The following is a 26,950-nucleotide window of genomic DNA, read 5'->3' on the forward strand; positions in this document are numbered from 1 at the left end:
CATTAAAACTTGCATTGAGCTTTTGATGGGGAAACCAGTGGATGTCTTACTCAGAAAACATGTTCACATTGTAAACAAAGTAGCATGCTTGAACCCGATCTTAACCAACTGACTCCTGATTTCTCTTATTCCCATAAACTGTGTACAGGGGAAATCTGATTTCCATAGGCAACATGTTAATTTATCACTTCTGCGGGCAAAAAAAAGGGTAATACCTTCTTCACCAGTGTTGAACAGACTGAACAGACTGAAAAGGGGAAATTCCAATTATTCATATCATTGCTCAGGTAAGAAATATAAATGAAACATATAGCATTCATTTAAAACATAAAGTGTTCAAATAAATTCTTTATGTTACCTTTAGATTTGTGTGTGTGCTTGTGTTGTGGGTTAGTCTCCCTTATGTGAATGCCAGCTAAACACATAAGAAAGGCCCAGATATCAGCTGGACTTTCTCAATCATTTCAAACCATAACAACTTTATAGGGGGCAGATTCCTTACATGTACATAACATATCAAACTACAGACTATCAACAATGTTTATTTGTGACTGAATAAAATAAGATGGAATTCTTGAGCAACTTTTGGGAAACATCTCAAACCCCAACAAGAGAAATGAAGTGTGAACATTCCTATCGAGGGGAATTCAGTATAAATTGATTTAGTTGGAAGGGGCACAGGGGCAAGGTGGCTGTCACTCAGTATTCATTTCATTGCCGTTTTACTAACTGGTCCCCCAGAAAGGTTGGTAGCTATTCCTACGTTATGGAATAGTCATTAAATAAATAATGATGACACATATGGCGGAGAGGACACTCATAGGAAACAATCATGTAGAGTCATCCATGAAAGCGGAAAGAGAGAACAAGATAGAGAAACAATGCAAACCAATACATCCTGCAGATACTGGTAAACAGCACTAAAATTTCAAGTTTACATTCTTATTTGTGGTTATAGAAAGAAGATATGTTCAATATAAGAATCAACAGAAAGATCAGGTTTGCACGATAATAAAAACAAATGAATAAAATAAATGAATAAATAAAAAATAAAAAATAAATTAAAACAAAATAATGATGGACATACAAAAATAAAAGGAAACAAATCTGAAAACACATACCAGTACATAAATATATTTTTGTAATTCACTCCTTTCATAGAAGCTTCTCAGACATTCCAAAGGCCTATACAATAACTGACAAAATGATTTCATACACTCCCAAAACATTCACAACTTCCCTTAATTTCCATGCATATCATTAGTGTGTTTACAAAAGATAGTGAAGCAAAAGGAAAGAAACAGAATGTGCACTATTGACTAAACATGTTTAGTACAAAACAGCACAAAGACCTAGCCCTGCATAACGCTGGACACAGACAAGGATACTGGCCGAAAACTTAACAAGAACTGAAACATAAACAAACCTTGGTGTATACTGCCTCATCATCAGAATATTTATATCAGGCAAGCTTTTAAATTTCCACCTTATATTTGTTTTTCCTATTTTCCTTGGGACAAAATATGTTGTGTAGAAAACTTGGTGGAAATTCTAGTATTTACAGGCTCTGGAAAACATGCCCATGATTAGAAAATTATAATTGTGATAAATTTTAAAAACAGCAATATTATCTATTCATTGACTGATTGATATTCAATAACTATTACTCAGTCAATCTACATGTAGGTAAGTGATTATTTTTCTTCATGATGTTGTTGTTATTGTTCCTGTGGAAAGAATGCAAAAACACAGTAAGCTGTCAGAGCTCTCGATACATATAGAATGAAATTAAAGCCATATTCAACAACTTTGATTTCATTCAATTCTCCTAATCGCTACTAAAACTTTATGTCACCTTTAAATATACAGAGATTATAATTCTTACCTGTCTGGCATTGACTCCCACCAAAACCGGGAGGGCATGAACACCTGTTTCCTCCGCTGCACTCACCCCCATTCTGGCAGGGCGGATTGCACGTGGCTGAGACATAACAAAAACAAAGACCGGTAACAGACAAGTGAAGGATATACCCACTACCACTTTTAATAGTTTCCTGTCATCAATAGCCCTCCATTGCACATGGGCTGAGTATCAAATCTCATAATCTGCATTAAACAGGACAAAAGAGTTTACAGAGCTCTTGCTTCATAGTCATAGCAAAGATAATGAACTTGGCTCCAATCATTTCATACCAATGTGATTCTGACTGGAAAATGGAAAGTGCATTATCTAAATTGCTTTAAAGATGTCTACTGGTAATCTAAATGTACTTTCTTTGTATGAACCATGCAAACCTCTGTTGGTTATTTCCAACTGTTGGTTATTTCCAAATAGTGATTATGGCATCAAAAAGGTTGAATTCATATTTTCGAGCAAAATTGTACTTTTGATGTTTTCTTAAATAGCAGAAAGCATTTAACTTTCTGTGAGAGGAGAATACCCTTAAATATATTTCAATGCAACAAAGGTTGGTCACTTTTCTTTCAAAATGTCTGTTTCCTTCATTCATCTGAGATCTACCAACATTTACCCCATATGCGTTTATATAAACAAGTTTTGGTATTGAACATTCAGAGTCATGGTCATGCATTAAACTTACGCATGCCACAATTAGTTCCCGAGAATCCATTGGGACAGTTGCAGGAGTTCCCTTGACAAGACCCTCCATTTAAACACTGCGTAGTACATGGGTTTCCACCTACAATGATTCATAAAGTTAAATTTCATACTTCCTTTTTATAATTTTACAATATCTATTCTTCTTCTTCTTCTTCTTCTTCTTCTTCTTCTTCAAGATAATCTGCCTCCTTCAATACTGAAGATTCTTGCAGATGCCGTATACTCGGCCTGGTTGGGGTATGCAGGTGGACCATTACACCGGGGTTTCCCCCTACTCTTACACGAATAGTGCAATGGGTTCTTAACGTGCAAGGGTGGTGACTCTCCTGTACACGGGGCCACCATTTAACGTCCTATCCGAGGGATGGAGTGTTTTCCAGTTTCCACTTGACATAACCTGCATAACCTACATAACCGGCACGTTAACACACAACGCAGGCTTCAGTCATCCGCCTGGGTGGGAGTCGAACCCGGGATCTTTGGTTCGACAGGCAGACGCTTTACCGACTGAGCCAACTCGCCTCCTCACTGGTATTTCACTGGTATTTAGATTTTAGAGTAAACATATTCTGATAATATGTGTTAAAGTTGATGCAGTGTTACGGTAGATAAGACTATTTTATTATTCACCATAATCTTCTTCTCCTCTTCTTCATCTTCTCTCTCCTTTTTCTGACCTTGAGTTTGACATCAAGTTGTCAACCAGCCAGCTCCAGTTGACTCTATCATCAACCCGATATCATAATTCATCATCACAACATGGTAAAAATCTTCATCATCATCATTCTTGTTATTGTGTAATGTGTATTTTAAATAGCGTAGCTGTAAACTAAAGACCAGATCCGGGACCAGATATAGATCTAGAATAGACCCCTACCTAAACCACTTAACATTTTAAAACATAAAATTCTACAAGTGGGCACGTACTAGAACCATCTTGTACAAGATGACATGAATTTTGATTTTTATACCTCAATGCAGATAGAAATTTCATCTTTATAAAACATTACGCAAATAGCAAGTTACAAGAGTAATGCAAGAAACAAAGAAACATGTAAATTGAATCTACTTGCGACTGTGAAAATGAAAACAATTACACTTTACGTCTTTGCCTTTAGTTGACGTTTTCCAGAAGCAGACGGCATATCGGAAAGCTATCGATCATTCGATCGACGGGTAAATAATGTAGGAGTCTTTGGCACAATTATTTTTTATCAAAGGTAGATTTCTCTAAATAGTTTTTGTAGATTTCTTTTTCTTTCTTCATTTTTCAAGATAATAGGCATTCTACTTGTGAATACGGAGCTTAACAAATGAAAAACAGTTCTCTGGACTTCTGGATCCAAACACTGGTGAAATTAGCCGGCAAATTGTCCACAAAACCATTGTCCTGGGCGTATATGAATTACCATTAAAATATTAGATTTCTCTCAAAATCCAGTTTGCAATATTCATTTTCTTTGATGTCCTTTCTGTTTAACATTTCGTTGAATCATAATGTACCACCCTCATAGGCCTATGTCTGAACTATTAAGCACTGCGATGGCATCCTTGATGATAAAATTGGAAGGAGAATCGAGCAAGTTGCTTGGTAATTTCTCTACTTACCAGAGTAGCCATCGCATCCACTGACTGAGATCTGTCCACCCGGACAGGAGCAGGAGTTTGGACGCTGACAGTAACCCGACCCGCATGGACGATTGCAAACAGCTACAAATCAAACAAGTTAGAATTTAAGTTTCGATTGATGAAGTCAACAAAATAACAGTCTGTATCAGTTTCAGTAACACAGGAAACGTGAACCTCCTGCACAGTATTCCACTGTTTTCACATCATTTCAGCTCGTGGTTGGAGCTCACTGACTCTGTGTATTATCATTTAAAACCCAGGGTTCAATATTGAATTACACCTTTTGGCTACCTTTAAAAACATATTAACCTAAGTAAAAATGGATAAATTGACTGAATTGAATGTCTATCGTATCCCTCTTCTTTTGTTAGCATGCCGATGCGTATAAAGCCTTGAAGATACTGAACGTTAGACTGGAGCATAATGGTTCGGATTACAATTTAGGCATATTAAGGAAGGATAATATTTTATCATGTTTTAGTTTTACAAATATAATGCCCACTATTATTATTCACGATTTGCTATTTTTTTTTTTTATCATCTTAGGAACTTTTGATTTAAATTAAGTTGATGAAATACTGACGAAAACAGATAATACTTACGGACCACACACTGTTTCGTTCTTGGATGAAGGCGCCATCCAGGGCAACAATATGAATAGAATCTCATACCACAAACATTCGGGCTGTAATTACACACAAAAAGAAAGGTAAATAATTAATAATAATACTAATGGTGGCTTTATTAGGGCTCCAGGCACTCCAACATTATTACCCCGGGCAAATCTGTCGGCCTATTATGTAGCGCTCTGGTATGATTATTTTGTGCCCCCAAAATATGAACTGGGGTATATTGAGAAGGAATATTGTTAGGCAATATCATATAATTCAACATTAACAGAATGTTAATTTAAGTCACACATCTAGGCCCATGCAGAGTATAGAAAGAGACCGACCGAGGGAGGGGAAAATATTGACTGATGGTGGGGGGTGGGGGGGGGGGGCTAGCATGACTTCCTTAATCATAATTATGAGGGGGAAATATTATCGGGGGAAATTGGTCATGTTGGATCCGTCCTGAGCCTGAGCATTGAGACAGGATTGAGAAATAGGCTAGATAATATTCGGCTGAACAAACCTATCTTCTATAACACAGACTGATGGGGAAGACATGTACTGAATATTATCTGAATTATATACTTAAAGTCTTCTGTAGGAAAAAAAGATGAAGTTTTCTGTTGATTAGAAAAAAGAGAGAGAAAAGACCTTTCGCATTTTCGCTCATATAGTTATTTCATTGAGTAAGGATGTACTTCAAACGTTTTCATGTGATATTCGTATTCGTGGATATATCTCTCCAATTTCTTGGTGGGTAACCTCTTAGGGGCCCTCCACTCCTAGATCTGTTGATAGATCGGAAATGGCTTTGATGATCTTTGGGATTTGGTTGACATTCTATCCTGGTATGCCGAAAATGTCAGTCATAAGGGGGGAAAAGACCTCTTCTCTCTAACTTTCTTTCCTTTTACGAAGACAAAATAATTTTCGCTTAGAAGAATAGTCGTTACTTCGCAAAGAGCACAATATGAACTGGATCTTATGCAAGTACCAAAATAGAAGAAAGGGCCAGGTTAACTTTATTTCACATAATCCTTTTCTTTGTCTTAGACTTGGCCCGATATAAGTTAAGTATTTTATTTTATATGTATATTATAAATGGTATCATTATAAAAATGCAAAAGGTATCTTCAGCAAGTTCTTATAATTTACTTTCCTTTATATATTTTTTTCTCCCCTGTCTTTCCTCTTGGGATCTAACATTTACGCCAAGAAATGGGATTTATTTCGTGAAACGAAAAGGGTCATTCGTTAAAGGTGCAGGTGTTTGTTTCAAAGTTACGTCGAGCATAACTTTGTTGAACATTCTTTTTTTTTCTTCTCCCTAATACGCTACTATTATAACTAGTCTTGTCTCTACGGCTCTAGACACCACAAGCTCGTGTTTCGACTGTAAATTACTGCAGAAACCATTACCGAAGAGATAAATCTTTCAAAAAGTTCAAGGGTAGCTCTGCTACCTTAACAACTCTCGTCAAAGACCTTACTTGTACTACATGTATATGCAGGATTGTAGGCCCTATAACTTGTGCTGAACTACATGTACACGGAGCCACATTTTATCATGCCTGACAATATCTTTCGAGGTCGAAGGCAAAAAATATGTCCTGAAGTCGAAGGTCATATGTGATTCCAGAGTGAGTACATGGAAAAGAGATGATGGAGAGTTGAAGAGTCTAAAATGCTTTACACTACATGTATTTCGTCTCCCATATCACTATATAGAGAGTCAGTACTATTGCAGTAGTTTTGGTCAGGATAACGAATACAGAATAAGTCGAATAAGTCTGTTGTATAGGAGGTTTATGGTTGATACAAACGAAATAACAGAATAATACTTTTAAAAATGATGTATTGCTGTAGTAATTTAATGGCACATTCAGGTGATATCTCATTAGATCATAAAGATGGTGTATGGTTGTCATTCCGTTCCTCCTATTAACAAAATGTATGTCTGCATTGATTGTCGTCACCAAAATTTCAGAATCCAGGCTGGGTGGTGTGCATGGTGGTGGTAGTGGGGGGGGGGGGGAGGGCTAACGAACTCCAGGCAAAGATTTTTCTATTCATTTCTGAATTGGAGTAGATATGTATGATCATGATGATAACCATCTATGCAGCATTCGGTTTCGAAACAAAGCACGGGCTTAGCGAAATTGGGGAAATTGGCATATTTAAAAGAACGTGTTACACGCCATTGGGGGATATATTCCTCCCGATGGCGGCAGTGTTGGGGGATGGGATCCAGAGCCATTTGTACACATAATTTGGCCAACCAACCCGGTTTGAGATGGACACATTATTGCGACTACTGCTTTTTGGGGCAAGCACAAAACAATAGAATATACGCCATGTTTGTGACACAGTGAAACCAAGTTGGCCAAGATGGCTCTGACGGATCATGGAAAACCTGCACCTGTGCATCCTTGCGTATTCTTGACTCATAAATTATATCAATTTACAATGATTTTTACACAGGCCTTCAACTTTTCTCTCTTTTTTTTTGGGGGGGGGCACACCCTCATTTCATATTATGATGAATACGCCATCGAGGAGTACCTGTAGTTGTTCCTACATTCCACGACATTCCATGTTGCTTGGAAAAGGCAGAACAACAACATTCAGTGGAAGTAAACACAAAAGACAGGCAACTAGTGCGACGTGTTGAAAACGATTACTGTCTTCTACTTCTCCAACAGGTCGTGACACCAATTTGTTATGATCACACGTTACGTGACTCAATCGAGAAAAAGCTATGATTACCATTGTTGGAACTTGGCGAGTTTGTTTGTAGTAATTATCTTGTTAATTAAGAAACGGGGCTTTTTTTTACAGAAACAAACGTATCAGATGCTCGAATTATGATTCTTATGCGTGCAAATCAAACTTTTCTCACGCAAAGTAGGGCAATTATTCCAGGAAGGTTACGTTCAATAGGTCAACGAGTTGCTCTAATTTTCCTTCTGAATCTAACAGGGAAACTTTATTAAATGGGATAGTTTCAGAAGGCCATGGTCCAGACAGACGACCTGATCGGACTAATTGATGCCAAGGAGGTAGTTTATACCAAACCTTCTGGTCAATCTGGTTGCCATTTTCATTTGAGCACTTCCTCCTGGAATTTCTGTCCATGGACCAAAGATTATGATAGAGCCTTTATTACACTATCAGATACAATTAATACAAGAGAAGGGAAAGACAATTTTATTACAATTCATCTGATATGATCAAATTTACTGTACTTTCCAAGGATGTCTACTTGGTAGCTCGCGTTCTTCTCAATAATTTTTTTTTTCGGCCAGGATCGATTCCCATTATCATTAGTACTATTAACAAAATTAAAACCTCAGATGGTGCTATTTGCTGCGATGAAAAAAGGATAACTGAAGAAATCCGGAAGTTTTACAGCATGTTGTACAGTAAAGTAGAGTACGAGTGCTCGGATAATTGTTATAATAGTTTCTTTCAAGGTTTACCGAAATTGACTGAAAAATCTCGAGAAAACTGTGAAGGATCTATAAGTAATAAAGAATGCCTAGAAATCTTACAAGAATTAAAACAGAACAAATCACCTGGAAATGACGGTTTTTCTTCAGAATTTTATCGTACCTTTTGGCCGGATATTGGAGATTTAGTTAAAGATGCCTTAAATGAAGCATATAGATTAGGAGAATTAGCATCGTCTCAAAAACAAGCTGTAATTACGTTAATCGCTAAAGATGGGAAAGATCCCTTTTTACTGAAAAATTATAGACCCATTTCCCTTCTTAATGTCGATTATAAAATTTTAACAAAAATTTTGGCTAAGCGAATCAAGAAAGTATTAAATGAGATCATTATGGGAGATCAGGTGGGCTACATGAAAGGGAGGAATATTGGTGAGGCCATTCGCATTATAGATGATATTATTTTTCATACATCCCGTTACAATTTATCTGGTTTTTTGTTAGCTATAGACTTCGAAAAAGCTTTTGACTCAATTTCACATCAATTTCTTCAAAAAGTTCTGTCGTCATTTGGTTTCGGTCCATCCTTTCAAAAGTGGGTTAAAGTTTTATACATGAACACTCTAAGTTGTGTATTAACTGAAGGAGGGTCCACTGGTTATTTCAAAGTAGAAAGGGGAGTAAGACAGGGAGACCCTCTTTCTCCGTACCTCTTTATCTTGTGTATTGAAGTAATGGCACACAAATTACGAATAGATAATTTGGTGGACGGAATTAATTTTGGAGATAAGGAAATTAAACTAGTAACTTATGCGGATGATATGACAATTTTTGTTCGCAATAAAAAAATCAATTAATAGGTTAAAAGTATTATTTGCAGATTTCGAAAAAATTTCTGGACTGAAAATAAACAACGACAAGACTAAAATATTAAGGTTAGGTTTATGTCAACGTTTAGATTGTGATTTCGCTTTTGGCGAAATAGTTGACTTTCTTAAGGTTTTAGGGATTTTCTTTTCCCTCGATGAACACAAGAAAGAAGATCTAAATTATAAAGAAATCTTAAGTAAAATAAAAACACTTTTAAATTTTTGGAAGCAAAGAGATTTAACACTTATGGGTAAGATTCAACTATTGAAGGTGCACATTTATTCTAAAGTTCTTTATCGGGCGTCACTTACTCCTGTTCCAAAATGGGTTTATGATTCACTGGATGAATTAACTTTTGATTTCATATGGAAAGGAAAAACAGATAAAATCAATAGAAACACCATGTTCTTAGACTATAAGCAAGGGGGGTTAAAGATGTTAAATTTTTCTGCACAAGTTAAATCGCAGCGAATTATGTGGATTCAAAAACTTCTAAACAAAGATGAAGACATGAAATGGAAACAATATTTTAACTTTGTCACTGAACACGTGGGTGGAGATTTGATATTTTCATGTGACTATATACCAAGTTTATTAAAAGTGACAGCTCCACAATTTTATATGGATTTATTAGAAGATTGGGTGAATACAAGACATATAAGGAGTATAGACATTGGTGATGTGGTAATTTTTAATAATAAACTTATTCGATATAAAGGAAGTTGTATATACGATAAGAGGTTGTATGACAAAGGAATTTACAAATTAAAACATATTCTGGAAAACGATGGTAAACTAAAATGTGACAGGCATTTTATCGATTTAGGTGTTGAAGTAAATGAAATTGAAAAGATCAAGCACTTTTATGCCTGTTTACCAGTTTGTTGGAAAAATAATTTTAGAAAGGGAGAAGAAAAAAATAATTCTGGAACTGATTTCACTTTGGGGAAGAAAACAACTAATATAGCTGATCTAAAATCAAAACAAATTTATGTACAATTAATAAAGAAAGATGATGTTAAACCTTTGGTTTTTGAGAGAATTGGAAGGAACTATGGTTTTTCCTGTAAGGAAATAGAAAACATATTTTTAAGACTAAGACAGTGTACACTTAACAGTCGATTAAGAGAGTTTCAGTTCAAACTTATACATAATATATTATATACAAACCATCACCTCTTCCGTTTTGGTCTTGTCTCGACTAAGTTATGCTCATTTTGCGAAAAAGATGAAGAAACATATAAACATTTATTCTATACTTGTGAATTTGCACAATCAGTGTGGGGAATGTGCACGAGATTTTTAGACTTTGAAATACATAACTGTAGTTTGGAGGAAATTCTGTATGGGAAAGAGGAGAGTAATAAAGGAAAATATCAAGTAATGAATCATGTTTTAATTCTTGTTAAATATCTGATTTATAGAAATAGAGAACTTAAAAAACCACCCTCTTTTAATGAAATAAAGAATAGTATAATAGGGGATAAAGTAGAAGAAAGGAAATTGGCAGCAATGAGGGGAACTCTCACTATTCATTTTTCTAAATGGGAAAACCTGAGTATTAGACAAACAATTGGAACCCAGAGCCAGTCGTCCACCGGTTAAGAGGGGGGGGGGGGGGAGGGGGATAAGGGAGAGGTCGGGTAGGGTAGAGTTAACAAAAAGAGAAAACTTTTTTCTCAGGACAACAGTATAAAAGAAGTATAAGTTGCTACATTGTTAAAACACAAATTTTGGATTATATAACTGCATATGTTTTCTTTGAAAATATGAATTTTTGTGTCGAATATGATGTATAGGAACTAACTATGTAAGTTTTCTTTGAAGCCGTTTGTAAGACAAAAATTTATACTGATTTATAATGTCATCACATTTGCAGTGAGCGTTACATATGATGATTGTAACTTGTACTATGATTATAATTTGTTTCAAGAGAGAAAAGAATAAAAACTGACCATTAAAAAAAAAAAATTAGTAATTCAAATGTTGTGCTATTCATTGTAGCTGTTAAAATAAATACGGCGCTCTTATCATAATATACAATTTCAGTAAAATAGGGAAATGTTTGGCAACCGCTCTAAAAATATTTTAAGGCCTTAATAAAAACTAGACTACACTTTAGTAGGTCCTAATAATTGGTATCATCGAACATCGAACAGTACTAGAATGTATTTTTCAAAGAATTTAACAAGAGCTAAAAGTCGAGGTGGAATGTTTCACAAAGGGAGAAAGTTGGGCTATGGGACATCGTTTTTTTTGGTGTTTTTTTAGAGTATAATATACATCTAGCTTTTTCACAATGGAGTGTTGAGGAGGGTGGGAATGAGAGTACATCTAGCTTTTTCCCAATGGAGTGTTGAGGAGGGTGGAATTGGGGCAATTTACGTGCCCAAAAAGTTAATAAGAATAAAAATAAGCTGGCATTTAAACAAATTCCCGTAATAATTGAAGAAGAAAAAATGGCCCGACAAATTCTCTACATATCGGGGGGGGGGGGTGGGGGATTCCCCTGCCCCTGGTTACCCAATCCCGATGAGTGTGACTGATCTTAGCGTAGTCGATTCCTCGTCATCCTTCTTATGTAAACAGGATCAGCAGAATTATTAGAAAATCAACCACAAAATTGTTTGAGCAGATTGATGACTTACTTTCATCGATGTTGACAAATGTAAATTCATAATCACGCCAGGTCTCTGTAAAATTACCCAACAGGTGTCTTTGAACGTTTTCACATGGATGATGCATGTCAAACTTGGATTGGGGTTGACACGAATGTCACGGCTTTGTTTCCTTTGATACTCGCCCTTGGAAACAAAATTTGTAGGAGACGACTGTGTTTTGTTTTAATTCAATGCTGGCCTGGTACAAATTTAGAACAAACCCATCGGCAAACTTTCCCTGTCTTAATCTAGACAAGATGGATAGAAAAAAGCTAAAGTTACTTGGGGAAAAAGTATATCATTACATAAAAGAACCCGTTGTTTCAAGTTGTACATACATGCATGTATCTTTTTTCGACTATTTCCCGAAAAGGAAGGTTCTGAATTCGAAGGCGTATACTGCACCTGGCTAAAATGGGAGGGGACAGATCATCATACGCCATTAGACCAATCGCCTTGCAGCCAATGGAATGGGGGCAGGTGGGGTGGGGATGTCAGCTCCGCTTTATACTGTTTCATTGTCGTTTTACATACATGCATGTACCTTCTTTTAATATTAGTTTCTTTTCAACCATCTCCTGTATCAGGGTATTAAAGGCAAAAGACTGAAATAGATGGCACATACAGTCTGTTGTTGATTGAAAAGGGGTGACAGTGCCCCCCAACATGCCGTTAGACCCACTGCCTTGCAGGCGGGGCGTATTTCTGCTCCGCTCTATGATGGATACGCCACGATCAATGTTTACTTCTTCAGTTGGAAGTTGAATCATGTCCCGAGTGGATAATGAATCTCTTCGTTCTAAAATAAGTCTAGGATTTGAAATACGAAGTATGCAGGCACTTATTAGCAATTAATCAAAGCAGTACTGAATTAAACATATGTTAATTATGGATTAGTGATATTCAATGCTATGTTAAATGCTTGGCTTACCCATTGATAACATTCGACTGAGCGACTACGACGGTCGACAGACACGCCAGGAGCACAAGTAAAGATGACCGCATCATCTTGTTGCTAGGGGTGATTAGTTGCTAGGTGACGAATAAACTCTCCTCCCGATGAAGGACGATTTCGATCTGTAAGTATATTAACTGGCCAACCTCTGCAAAGAGAAAAAACATGGAAACATGCCATTGATTATTGTATTGACAAATGTTGGAACAAAAAAAACAAAATATGGTAGCAAATATACTAGCAAAACACATCATCAACTGCATCAGACCAAAATATTATACTAGGCCTATCCTTTATCATATGAATTTCAATGAACAAACAACTCGTACGTTTGAAATTTAAACATTTAATATATAAACTCACTGCAAAATCTTTACCTCCGACATTATCAACAACACTATTTCAATTAATAAAACGCCAATATTTGGGATAGGTTCATATCATGTTAGGAAGTAAAGGAACTCTTGATCTTTATTAAGCTGAAGATATCACATATATAAATTTCTACTCGCAAATATATCATAATTTGGATAACGAGGAGAGCCATAGACAAAAATAGAACCGGTCCGGTACGGAGCTGCATCCGATAAACTTTGAAAATCACTTCTTTCTTTTTTGTCACGAGAAATATGACTCTAAATATTTCGCTTGCTTAGGTTTGAATACTTGCCAGAAAGAATGATCAAATATTACTTTTCTCGCTAAAAAATGACTAGAATCAGTTATTGTCTTCCTCTCCTACTTTCTTCTTGCATAAAAAAGTTTCAACATCATTACTCTCCTTGGCTTGACTTTCAAGACATAATAAGATAACTGCTTAGTATTACGTCTAGACTCTCCTGAGGCTATATACCTCAGAAATAAGCACACGCACAAATTCGGTTATCGTGATATATCTCATAAATGCATTTCCTGCTGTCAATCCAAACGAGTGGGAGTAAAAAAAAAAATTCTCTCATATTTTGTTCGACCTTCCCTGAAAAACGAGCCGAGAGAGAAGGTGATGAAATTCGCGACACATAAGCTGGATCCAAAGGTAAAGTCGAAAAATATTATTGTTGATGATGTATTGCATTCCAAACTAAACATTTTCCGAAACCTTTGGGATTTACAGCAATCCTTGGTCCGTGGATCGGGTGGTTTGAGCTTGTGGGAAGCCATCTTCGATTTTTGTACTGTTGAGAAAGTTGTCCATGCTAACACGAGCTAGTACTCGGGTAGAATGTGTAACTTTATCTAATGTTTCATGGGAAGTATTCCAAATTTAATCCCTGTCGAGTAATTTGATTTAATACCTTGCGCAATTTTAGGGCAACACCACATACAAACAATCCATTGCATAAAACTTTCATTGTTCTTTCATTGTGGTTCGCTGCGCTTTCCAAGACATGATGAAATTTCAGACTGCCACACGAGAGATTTGTCAAATCGTATGGAAGAAAACGGGTGTTACCATGAATACAAATACTGAAGGAAACTAAATCCTACAACATAAGTAAGATTCGAGTTAAATAATAAGCACCGTTTAGGCACACGAGAATGGAGAATGAAAATCTGAAGCGGAGAGATTGGTGGGATCATGTGTTTAGGACGTGAAAAAAGCGACGAAAAAAAAAAAGAATACAAAAAACAGGGATTGTTGTGGTTATATAACCCTTTATTATCTCTGCTATTGTTGCTGCTGCTTTTGCTGTTGTTGTTGTTGATGTGTACATATAACATATTATTAAAAACTTCCTTCAGTGTAAATCATATACTGTAACGTAACGAATTGTAAATACAGGCCTATATAAGAAGGGTATCTGACAAAGTTTAAAGAAAAAGTACACAAGAAAAATGAAGAAATGAAGAAACGACTGTTTGTATCATACAGAGCTCTGTCTAAGGAAGCGGAATGCGAGATTACATTCCTAGACAGAAAAACAGAAAGAAAAAAACATCAACGACGACGTCGACAACAAGTCGACGACAAACATGACAATTATCTGTTTCAATAGTTTCTATGTCCATTCCATTTCGTTAAAAAAGCATTCAAACGCTAGCAGCTTTCTTACAATACCTCTCCCCTTCAAATACGACTGTGAATGGCTGTAGAAGGAGTGAGGCAATAAAGGGAAAACATACAAGGGTGGGGCGAGAAAATTGCTTCATTTCGTATTTTAGCAATGGAAGGACATCACGATGAAAGTTCACAGCAAAATGTTAAAACGTGATAGAAATCAATACGAATCCAGACCATGATCGCCATATCCTTTTCTTAACCCACGACCTTGAGATGTAAATATCGCATACAGGTCGTAACCTGTGAACTTGTCATGGATTTTTATTGCTTCTCATCTCCATTTTCTTTCGTTCGACAATTTTCTGATGCAGTCGCCAAACAGCAGCATATTGAGGGGACATAATAGTTCTTGATGGAACCATGGAACTTCTAGTAGGTCCATGATGGAACCATGCACTTTGTAAATTCTAAGATTTCAATAGTTTTTGTTTTTGTTTTTTTTAAACATGATTGGATTTGGTGCGATTTAGCCTGTAAGCTGCACACTGTAATTTAAAGCAATCTCCCCTTCATACCCTTTGTCTTTTGACCCTGGGGAGGGACGGTGGTGCGACTTGTATCATTCAAACATTTGTTTACGGGTCTCGTATAGCCTCATATTGATGTTTTTAACAGTAACACAAGCGCAAAGCGCCTCCAACATGTTGAACTATGTAATACTGGATATCTTTTCATGAATTTCCACCACCACCACCACGCAAGGTGCTAATGATAGCTAGGCTATCGGATTCGGTTCTCATAGCATTCAAGGAGTCCCTTCCACCCGGTACCCATTTGACGTACCTGGGTGACGAGTGGCAAATGTAGACTAATGTCTTACCCAAGGACAATATGAATTTAATCCTGCTACTAGCAAAAAGTTCTTCCGGAATCCCATTTGTAGATTTCTATTTCGTTCATTACGGGTTATTGAACCCTCACAAATTATGTCGAAAATGAAAGCAATGACGTCATGCATATCTGGGTAAAATTTCTTTTGGGAATTCAGCTGATCTAGGTTAACGTTGAATGATGAAGTAATGAAGCTAAATTGATATACTTTTACTTCACTATTCAGATTTGTTACAGTTCTGTCTCCAGAGTACAAACAGATGTTTTTGTACACAATTCCTTGTCTTCAAGGAATGGCTTTCAAATGAGCGCAACCTCGAAAATCAACCCTAATGTCATGAACCAAATTTAAGGGTCAAAAGTCGTACACACTTTATAGCAATACTTCTCTGGTTATGGGCCTACATTCATTCAAAAGCGCACGCATTTTTGTCGCCATTTTTATTTCACTTAATGCAGTAACGGTATAGAGAAAATATCAAATAGTACGATGCATTTAACGGGTCATAGGGTTATACCACATGAATACAGGAATAAGTAAAACATATGACCAAAGCCAGAAAATGTCTTAATGTCATTACCATTAGCCGCAATGATGTTTAATAGTAATACATAGACAATGTTGAATACATCAGATGGTGGAAGTGGTCGAAAACGGGAATCTATTTTACACTTTACTTGGAAAAACGGGGTGAAAATTCGAATGACCATCGCTTGGTTCCATGTACTTTTTTTCTTCTTTGTTTCCCATCCGGTATGGATAGACGCAGTCACAGATGTAGATACAATATTACGACTCTTGGGAGTAGACAAATATTTTTCTCGAGATTTGTTTATCTCATCTCATTATTTTGTTGACGACATGTTTTAATTTAGATAATAGTGAGGCGTAGCCCATGATACTTTTTTTGTTATAAACAATAGCCCCGTTTACATCATGATAATAACAGTGTGGTATATATTATTAGCAACGTGATATTAACATAATGATAATATTGGCATCGCGATATGAACATCATGATTTTGCGATAATACTTCTAATATACTTGCATCTAAATATAATTGCGACAACCAAACAACATCATGATGATAACAGTATAGTTGGCCCTAAACTTTTTTTTGTGTATAACTTTATGCTATCAAAATTAAAGGCGCCATCTCGCTTCAACTATTTTAAAAAAAAATTAAAAATGTGAAGAATATTTGCTCTTAAAAAGCTCTCATAGGCCTACTTTAAATATGAGTAGAATAAGTATGTTTGTGTAGTCCGAAGTAGCCATATATCTGTATATAAACCAATAAAACCATTTACTTTGTATGAGTTTCAAAAATATCTCACTTTCACGACTTCATCGGGTGAGCCTTTAAATGAACCACTCTGTATTTCTACACAACATTAGTTAGAGCTTCGTTGTTTTTCCCATGTTCTTTTTTAACTCTCTCTCTTAGTTTCTTCACTAGATTAGAACAAGAAAAAAAGCATCCATTAGAGGATTTGCTAATAAGCGGCTAAATTTGGCGTTAAATTAGAGCACAAAAATATTATGGTGGATTAGCTTTGAAAAGTATTTCCCACTTCATCTTTGACATTAATGTTGTGCATATTGATATGATTCATAGAGAGTGCATGCGAGAGATAAAATCAGATCGAGAGATAGACATATCGATGCTGAGATAGAAAAAGGAGAGGGGAGCGGAGGGGAGGGGAGGAAGAAGAGAGGGAGAGGGGGAGGGGAGCATTACCATCGTGTAACTCAGATAATAAAATAATTAATCGGGGATGTTACTTAAAAACGAATAAAACAAGGCTCATAGCAATTGAGGCTTTTTTTTTCTTTAAAAGTTTTCCCAATTCATCCTACAAAAAATAGGCCATTGAGTCAGAGATAAGGATGTTTGTATAATAATGATAGTTGTATATTCACCTATTTTTTTTTTATTGCAATTAAGCTAGATGCCTATTGAATCTGAAACCAATATAGGCGTGGAGGTATGTGTTTTAGCTCTATGATTCATGTAATTAGGTTAAACTACAAGTAAAATCTAGGTTAACTCCTTGAAACATGTTCCAAGAATTACCAGAGTCCCACTAGGCTAATCTAATTGATGTTCTTGGAACTTAAAGGGGGATGGTAGTCAGTTTCCTTGTGCAGTAGGTCACAACATGGGTAACAAGTAACAACAATATCGTCAACAACAACAACTACAAAAACACCAAACGACAACAACACGCTGGACTCATCGTATCCCTATTCCCCTTCCTGCAATATTTTCTCCTCTCTATACCCCCTCTCCTCCCTTACCATCTGCCAGCGTATCTTTTTTTTCTGCTACCCCTTCCCCCTTCCCTCTCTCTCCCTTTTAAGTTTCTAACATTTCCTTCTCTCTTTCTACAGCTCACCCCCTCTCTACTTATACTTCCCTTTCCCAACCCTCTCCCCTCTTTTTGTTTTAGCTGAGCAATTTTGGCAAATAGAGAGATCAAATCTTGCTGTTTGACTTGAAAACAAGTAACAAGTTATCTCAAGGGAGAAGTGAGTCAGATTAATAAGAAACCCGAAGGAGGCTCGTAATGTCATATTCAATGAAGACAACACGCAAAGTGGGACACCATATTAAAGGTAGTCTGTTTGCTCATTCCGTTAGTACTGTTTTGAAAGTTCTATGCCTGGGAACTGAAATAAGGAAATTATGGAACTTCGCCGTCCTTTTTAATTATCATTGTTTATTGCCTTTGTTGCCAATGAAGGCGACAACAACAACAACAACAAATAATAATATAGTCTCATTTGTAAAGTGCTTCATGGTATGTTTATAAGCGCTTTACGTTGTAAGTATTACTACTTGGTCATTGGATTCAATTGCTAATCCGCACATGACAGTGCACACGCTCCACTTCCTGGGGAGTACAAAAGACTGATCATTTGATTCCGACTATAGACAATTAGACATTAAAGACAGCATTACTTTCGCTACGTAGCAATTCTAGATAACGACACGTGAAATAATGGAATTTCACCGCTTTTCCATGAAAAATTGAAAATTTCAACCCTAAATCAATAGTTAGAATATTCGGGGAAAGAACGAGAGTTATACAAGACACGTCATCAATCGTCACGTTTAGCAAAAGGCCAAAGACAACGGAAAGACATTGTACAATAGTGACTAACACTTCTAAGGGGAGAGGGGGGGGGGTAAAGAAACTGATAGATCATTGAACTGGGTAAGTAAACAATTCCTTGGCCTGGGCTTTTCCTTGTGATTCACCGCGCTTTCCAGCCATCAGCCTTCCTAGAAAGGTTATATTGACGAAAACTGGCCATTCTATCGTTCAGCATTTGACATTAGCTTGTCTTGTAAATAATATAAAATCAAATGAATAGTCACAAAAGCGTTTTGAAACTACCAATGCACGCATTAGGGAAAATCGTATTCGAGCAGCTAAGATGTTGACTAGATTTTCCATCATGTTTTCGTATTACTTGAGAAAGAAATTGAATCGCTATACAGAAACTGATAGATCATTGAACTGGGTAAGGTAACGATTCCTTGGCCTGGGCTCTTCCTTGTGATTCACTGCGCTTTCCAGCCATCAGCCTTCCTAGAAAGGTTATATTGACGGAAACTGGCCATTCCATCGTTCAGCATTTGATATTAGCTTGTCTTGTAAATAATATAAAATTAAATTAATAGTCAACAACAAAAAGCGTACGAGGCGGGGTTAGGGGGCGTGGCTCTCCCTGATAGTTTTAAAATTACCAATGCACGCATTAGGGAAAATCATATTCGAGCAGCTAAGTTGTTGACTTGATTTTCCATCATTTTTTTCGTATTATTTACCTGAGAAAGAAATTGAATTGCTATGAGGCCTATAAGGGCAATCGTTCAAAGGCTGATAGCGGCGCGTCCCCGTACGCCTACGATACCCAGGGTCTAAAATCGCGTTATAAAGTGACAATCATGCACGTCAAAAAGTTCCTTCATCAATAAAATTTTCAGCCTTTAAAATATTTTCTTCCAAAAAGTTCGTTTCTCTCTACTACTACTCTCTACTTCTTTCGATAATTTCTTCCAACTTTTATGAAATAGTATAGGCCTGCAATTTTACAAGTTAAACGTGTAGGTAATATGATTTGGAAAGGGAATTGGGAGACCATCAGCTGAAGAAAACGTTCTCAAAAATATCTTGCTGATCGCGGATGATAAATTGATAATTATCTACTTTGATATGAACAATGCGATTGCATCGGATGCGTGAAAAGAGTGTAACTATACATGTGGCAAAGAGCCGGGAGTTCCCCCTTTACGGAAACAGCGCCCCCTTCTCGGTGAGCCCCCTTCAAATGCTCTGACACTTATGTCTTAATCAATATTTCAAACTGTTTGTTAACTCTGTTTACAAATATAGAAAGGAAGGTGAGGCTTCATTTTGATCAAGTGCCAACGTTTCCCAAGTCGAAGCAGCGAAGTGACAGGTGACAAAAATAAAATAATAATTTGCTGTTGAGAATCGGCCTGCCAAATATCAATCATCCGGGTACATTTTTCATAGGTTCTGAAACAGCTATTTCATCATCGAGAAACGACTATTTCGTTGGGACAACTATATCATCGACAAACAGGTATCATCGAGAAACGACTATTTCACTGACTAGTTCATTGAGAAACAACTATTACATCGAAGATAACTATTTCATCACAGACAATCATGTCTCTGATTTCACTGACTATTATTTTGAGAAACAGCCATTTCAGTGAGAATTATTAGTCATGAATGCTATCATATCATTAAAGTATAATCTAGGAGGTAGAAGGAGACTCCTCCTATACCCCCCCCCCCCCCCAATCTTATAAATCCGGAAGTACATGCATAAAAAGTTGTTATGAACTTATGATATCCCCTCCCCCCCCCCCTCGGTTCTTCATCATCGGAGGGTGGGGGAGGGGGAGGGGTGGTGGGCGATCGAGCTTACATTGTCCTCATCATAATCATGCATGCTGGATTGGCCACTGCGCTATCGCTGCTGCGGACTTGACTATTGCCTTGTCATTCTATAGGTCCTGGATATAAATTATCCTCTCCATCTATTACTGTCCAAGATGTCGAAGCCATCGTAATCACAACTGACACAATCATGTAAATTCAAGGATCGCTCACACATGATGTAGGCGTTCCCTTACCTAAATTAACTCTAGTCACGAGTCGATGGAACAGGGCATCCCAAGACAATATTCGACCGTGAATTCTAACTCCGCTTACGTCCGCAAAATTAATTCTGAAACAAATTGTCAAACCACAGACTTTTAAAACTTAAGTCCATGGTCAAACAGTTCTGACTTCTGAACATGTTGTCAAACACTCTTACATGATGAGCAAAGTTTTGCAGCTTTGTTGCTCGCACTTTACGAGTCCATGGATATAGGCCCTACTTCGTGATTCCTTGAAGAGTGTGAACTACAATACTACATGTATGTCTGGTAATTTGGCGGCAAACAAGTGCTATGAATCCTCGCTATCGTTGTAGCAGGAAAAATAGACAGCGTGTGTTACGTGATTGGCTTATATAATAGAGAGTTGCTAACTCTCTGCTTATACAATACGTTCGTCCAGGTATCATCAGGGATATGATTATGAGAGTTTTAAATCTCATATCCCTGGTATCATTATCTCCCCATTTGTCACAAATTACTTTAGTTTCTGAGCAAATTAAATTAGTATTACATGTACTTTAGCTTGTTTTGGTTAATTACTCTTAATTTACTCATACACGCTTCCGTAGGAGTCGGGTACCTTAAAATAAAAAACATCAAACCACCAAACCATCAACTCTTGGTTGGAAAATGTTGGGGGTACTCATGCAATTCGGTGACTGGCACATCCACACGTCGTGTACTTTGCGACCCCCCCCCCCCCCGCACACGCGCACACACACACACGCACATCCCACCCGGACCTAAATGCGGAAGGACATTGCTTTTTTCACATCACACCATGGACCTATGTAACTGTAAGCTCCCTCACAATATACTCCGCTCAAGTTGGCTCTGGTCTGGTGTGGTTTAGTGACGACCATAATTACCTTCATGGATTGGCTAACTCCCACCACAATTTTATCTGCTTGGAACCAGAAAGGCGTTGTCTCTGTGTAAAATGGGGTGAGCTAACGTCCTTCTCGCTCCAGAAAGATGATTTACTGTATGACTGCACGGTCGTACACATTTAACGAGTAAATGAGACATTTACGTCACTACACTTTCAAGAGGATGTACCCCCTTGAAGCAACCATGGACCTAGGTCCATGGTTGCAACTGACGACAAATTTAGATAATTTAAAAAACAAATTAATTACGCTGGCGCATGCACTTCAAGGTAAGAGAAGAGAGGTAACTGAATTTGTATAATTTCTTGCTGACAGCACAACATTCTGAAATTGAATCTCAAGGTCTTATTTTAGCTTTCTTGCCCTTTTATAACCTGGTCGTAAACGAGGGACTAAAAATACCTTGCTGAAATTGGAAGGGCATCCGGGGCACTGAAGTTAAAGGCAAGGTGTAGAGTTTTTTTGGTGGTAAATGGCCCTGTATCACGATGGGCCATGGCTTACAGTTATGATGATCTTAGTAATAAAGAATATAATCATGAATCCTAATAATATTGGGTTGTTCTTGGAAAAGGTCAGCCCGAGATAACCACTTTTGCCTAAACTGACAAGCAAAACAGGTAAAGCAAATACAGAACAAGGGTACATTATATTATATCTTACACAGAAGCGGTCCTATACTGTCATCGTTCATGCATTCCCCTTTGTAATATCATTTAACATGCTTAGACGACGATCGCACACACTTTCTAAGTACACGAATTACACAACCTAAGGTAATTTCAATAGCCATGATTGTAACTTACTGTGCGAACATTACAACGATATAAAACATAATGTTAACTGGATTTCTATAATATAGGCAATACTAACCATGGCATGGCATAGGTATTGGAATAACCCTGAGGTCATTTATTGAAAGTCTTTTTGATCAGGATTTAAGCATCGGCTGTGAACATGTACAATGTTCCCCATCTCTGACATGTTGTCTTCTAGTAATTTTATGGCCTACTTCATTGGAATCTATGCAAAACTTCGTCGTCATATTTCAAAAAGTTCCCAAAATACTTTTGAAACCAACTTTCTTAACTTCTGTTGAAAGGTCGTCAACCACGATCTGCATAACAATTTATCATCACCTGTTTCGTGTCCTTGCGAAGTTTTTGACATCATTTTTGGAATGTTAAAACCCCCAGCAATTAAACGTAAAATCCTTCAAATACCGCTGGTATAGCTTGTCGGCGGGTTGGTGGATACGGGAAACAGCCGTCACTTTTACAATGCACGTCTAAAGTTTTTAGGTTAGGACTTGGGACTACATTGTATTCTGTTTAAGCCCCGTCTTATGCGGTTGATCTGAGTCAATCGCAAGTCTTCTAATCAATCGCAGTTAGCAGTCGCCTATCTAATAATAGTTACGATCGATATCGATCGCAACTCTTTAAAAGACGGGGCCCTACACTTGCCATTGCACCATAACCATTTCCACTTTCTATTGACTACAAAAATTACAGTCAAGTTTTAAAAACCGCCTACTACTTTTTAGATCAGCATTATCCGTCTCATTTTGAAGGCAGCGAGTAGATTTCCTAAAGACAGAATTTCCATACGCATTACGCAGATGAAATATAAATTTCTTAGGTCAATTTACTGATATGTAATGTGATAATTGTTGTTGGTTATGTTCTATTTTTGTTACATTGAACAAACAGAATAGTGATAAGTTTGTTGTGTAAATACTTGGTGAATATCTAAAGATTTTCGAAAGACGAAGGTGACTTTCGAGAACTGAAAACAGTTGAAAGAAAATGAAATTTTGTTGCAAAATAATATCATGATTCTACAAAGATGTTTCTGAAACTGGTTAACTAAGTAATCATCCAATAATCATGCAGCCTCTGTGGAGCGACCAATATGTAATCTTACTTTAAAATGGAAAAACGAAGATCTTCAGAAAGTGAGTTTTGAGTTAAAAACAAGGTCTGTGCCATGAAGAAACGTCAAATGCTCCCTGACCTCATGACCACCCCTTCATGAAATCTCATCTTCGAAACTCCTCCATAAGATGCTCGATGTCCCCCAATGGTTACTTCATCTAGCTCCAACTTCAAACGAACAGCAAATCTCTCATCCCCTACCAACAGGTGTACACAAGTACAGGCAAACAATTCACTCTTATAATGGACCTTTACGAGGACCTCAGATCTACACTCTACAGGGGAATCTACAGTACATGTAATAGAAAAAAGAAGATGATTTTATGGAGGAGAAGTCTGTTGGGGTGGTTTTTGGTCGTACAGACAAAATAAATCTAACTTTCGAGGGTTAAATTTATCATGTTCTTGGGGGAAATAGGGGAAATGAGAACTTTTTCCTTGAGTGTATTTCATTGCACTGATTCATCATTTAACGGACTGGTTCTTGCATCACGTTTACGTAATATAATAGCTTAACGATTCATTGAACTATACCACAATTTATTTATTGGAAAACTCAGCGCAATAGTACAAAACCAACAAGATTACCACATGAATGGGTAAAACTAAAATAAATAGGGTAGACGGGTAGCCAAATTGCACACTGGTACCCCTTCTCCGAGCTCTCAGAGTCCATTGCGGTATAGCTGGGAGCACAACTCTGCCCCATCTTTTGTATGCCTAGGAGATTCCACCAGTTCTGTTAATCCCTCTAACACAACTTGTTTGTTCAGGGGGACCCAATCTAAATGTTGGTTCGCTTTTACAAAAAACGTAATGTTTGACGGGCTTCCCTGGAAAAAGGCTTCGGCTCGGTATGTTTGCCGAACGAATATCGTGAAGGGGGCAAAAACCTCTTTTACAAATACACATAAGGCTCTCCTGTGCTGGAGATGAAAGAGAGGTAGATCTAGACTTTAGCTTTGGGATAAAAGGACTCGTTTTTATCACAATAAAGCATTACGTGAGCATATTACAGTGGAACAGAAAACGAATTCTACCACCGTCTTTTGGGGGGGGAGGGGGGGGGGGAGCAACTTCAGAAAGGGAAGACATTGTAAGTCAGATCGCTTCGGGATATTGCATAGTGATAGATTTCTTTAAAAGGTGTTGATTGAAAAGAAAGAAAGGGGGAGACAAGAATAAAATGCGTATTTCATGACACCGTAAGTGAAGACATGACAGCGTCGCAATAAATAAGTTGCAGTTTACTCAATATAATCATGAACATTTACCTGCTTTCAAATTGAAACATACTACATGTAAATGCTCACCTTCATTAAATATAATCAAAATTTAGAGAAAACGTAAGTTCCAACAAATAAAAACAAAAAGGTACACAGGAGCGGAGAGGAGTTTTATGTCTAAAATGCTGCAAAAGTGGAAAAGAACCGCGACAAAGAAAATGTAGTACTAAATAACATAAACTAAAGAAAAAAAAAGGGGGGAAAAGGATTACGGGGAAACTTTCACTATAACACTGAATAAACTTAGATGAATTGAAATCGGAAGAACTGAAATAGTTATGAAACTATTTTCAAACAACACATTTAGAAAACAATCGCTGTAGGCCGCGGCTATGTCACAATGCTGCATGCTGTAAGACACGAGTGGAAAAACAAGGTTCGACATAAACACAAATAGGAAATTGGTTTACCAATACCAAGGTTTCTTTCAGAGATTCAAATAAACTGTCATGCAGAATGTGTCATTCAGATCGGTAGCGTGAAGCGTGTCTGTGAAAGTAATCACGAAAAGAGAACACGCAGGGCTTCAGTGAGTCCCATCAGAATGGAATCTAGATAACAAACAATTCACAAGGCCTCCTGCCTGATGTACTAGTAGACGAAACGGAAGAATGCTCTGGTTGCGTTTTCCTGCACTCATCCAGCTTTCATCGACTCTTCGGTTTATGGCTTACATATGTATAAAGAAGCCATGTTAAAACACATTGTCATGTGTATGTGAAAATAAAAACAAACATTCTTTGTCTACTTCTCTGAGTTCTCTCACATTGCGATGCTACTCTTTATATACCTCTTCATGCTTCACCCATGCCTGCATGGCTTCCCCAAGGCCCGCATGGCTTCTCCGAGGGATTTCCTGAACTTTTCTATTAACTTACTAATTACTTCATCTCTTCAAACTCGACTGCATAAAGTATTAAACTAAGATAATGATTACAATGCATCTTGGTTAAGTTGCTTAGAGTTAGACCGGAGAGCTAGCTAGAGTAGTGAAAATTGTAAACCTATCACTTTTATTAGCCTGTGCAAAGTTTTCAGGGCTGCTGAAATTGTAACCTTAAAATTTAAGGCTTACATTGACTTTAATGCACGATTGAATTCCTCATAAATCCAAACAAAATATCAGTTTACAAATACAAGTAGATACATTCAAACAAACCTTTTATCCCTGGAGGTTGAACCTATCTCCGAGCTCCGAGCACTCGCCTGGTTATACAGGATTTCCTCCCCTTCTTCTCCAATAAAATGGTATAAAGAGGTAAACCTGAATTTAATGGAGAGACGCCGAAACTGGAGAAGAATATCAGTCACTTTCTATCAAAATAGAGTCATGGGTAGTTATCCCACCAATGCAATTGGACCTTGAATCTTTCAGAAGTATTTCCACTCGATGCCTCAATTAATGTGGAGTAAACTTCTCCGCTATTCTGCGAGATGCAGAAAAATCGAAGAAGAACGCGTCTCTTTCTGCAGCTAACTCAAATTATCCAATCGTTACCACAGCAATGCATGGACTCCTCGCCGTGTTCCAGGCATGGTACGGTATGAAACACATACAGGATAGCGGAGGTAACAATGCACCCCTGTACGTGCTCTCGCGGGGAGCACTCCTAAAGCGAACGCACACTCTCTTTTGGGGGGGAATGATTACCCCTACTTACGCAGGAATTCTAGGCAATCCCTCGGGAGGGGCAAACTTTGGGTGGAGTGGGGGTATTTTTGAAGGGAGAAGCATGAAAGAGAACTAAAGTATACATTGTGCCGAATTTTGAGTTCAGTTATGCCAGGGATATGAGAGTTATGCAGTGGAGCCTTGAGGAAAATGCCCACATGAACACATGGATAAATCAACTTATTGTGTTTTCAATGAATGTGAAAATGTATACTCTTCATGATTTCCTTTTCGATGGCACAATAATTCAAATGAAACCATGCA

General features: G+C 37.3%; 1 protein-coding gene across 3 annotated transcripts in view; it reads right to left on the reverse strand.

Moving 5' to 3' along the window:
- Positions 1 to 26,576, reverse strand: part of LOC582487 (fibrillin-2) — an 88,382-nt gene extending 61,806 nt beyond the window's left edge. For 2 of the 3 annotated variants that reach the window (XM_030977243.1, XM_030977241.1), the window contains exons 1-6: positions 26,174 to 26,576; positions 12,774 to 12,945; positions 4,852 to 4,934; positions 4,229 to 4,330; positions 2,601 to 2,699; positions 1,886 to 1,981 (exon numbers count right to left, since the gene is read on the reverse strand). In XM_030977243.1, coding sequence (XP_030833103.1) covers positions 1,886 to 1,981; positions 2,601 to 2,699; positions 4,229 to 4,330; positions 4,852 to 4,934; positions 12,774 to 12,850 — 457 coding nt within the window. In that variant the 5' untranslated portion in view covers positions 12,851 to 12,945; positions 26,174 to 26,576. The remainder of the gene's footprint in view (positions 1 to 1,885; positions 1,982 to 2,600; positions 2,700 to 4,228; positions 4,331 to 4,851; positions 4,935 to 12,773; positions 12,946 to 26,173) is intronic. The other variant, XM_030977242.1, reaches the window with a different exon arrangement.
- Between the last annotated feature and the right edge of the window lie 374 nt (positions 26,577 to 26,950).

This window comes from Strongylocentrotus purpuratus, unplaced genomic scaffold, assembly GCF_000002235.5.
Source record: "Strongylocentrotus purpuratus isolate Spur 01 unplaced genomic scaffold, Spur_5.0 spur5_scaffold_9, whole genome shotgun sequence".
Classification (NCBI taxonomy): domain Eukaryota; kingdom Metazoa; phylum Echinodermata; class Echinoidea; order Camarodonta; family Strongylocentrotidae; genus Strongylocentrotus; species Strongylocentrotus purpuratus.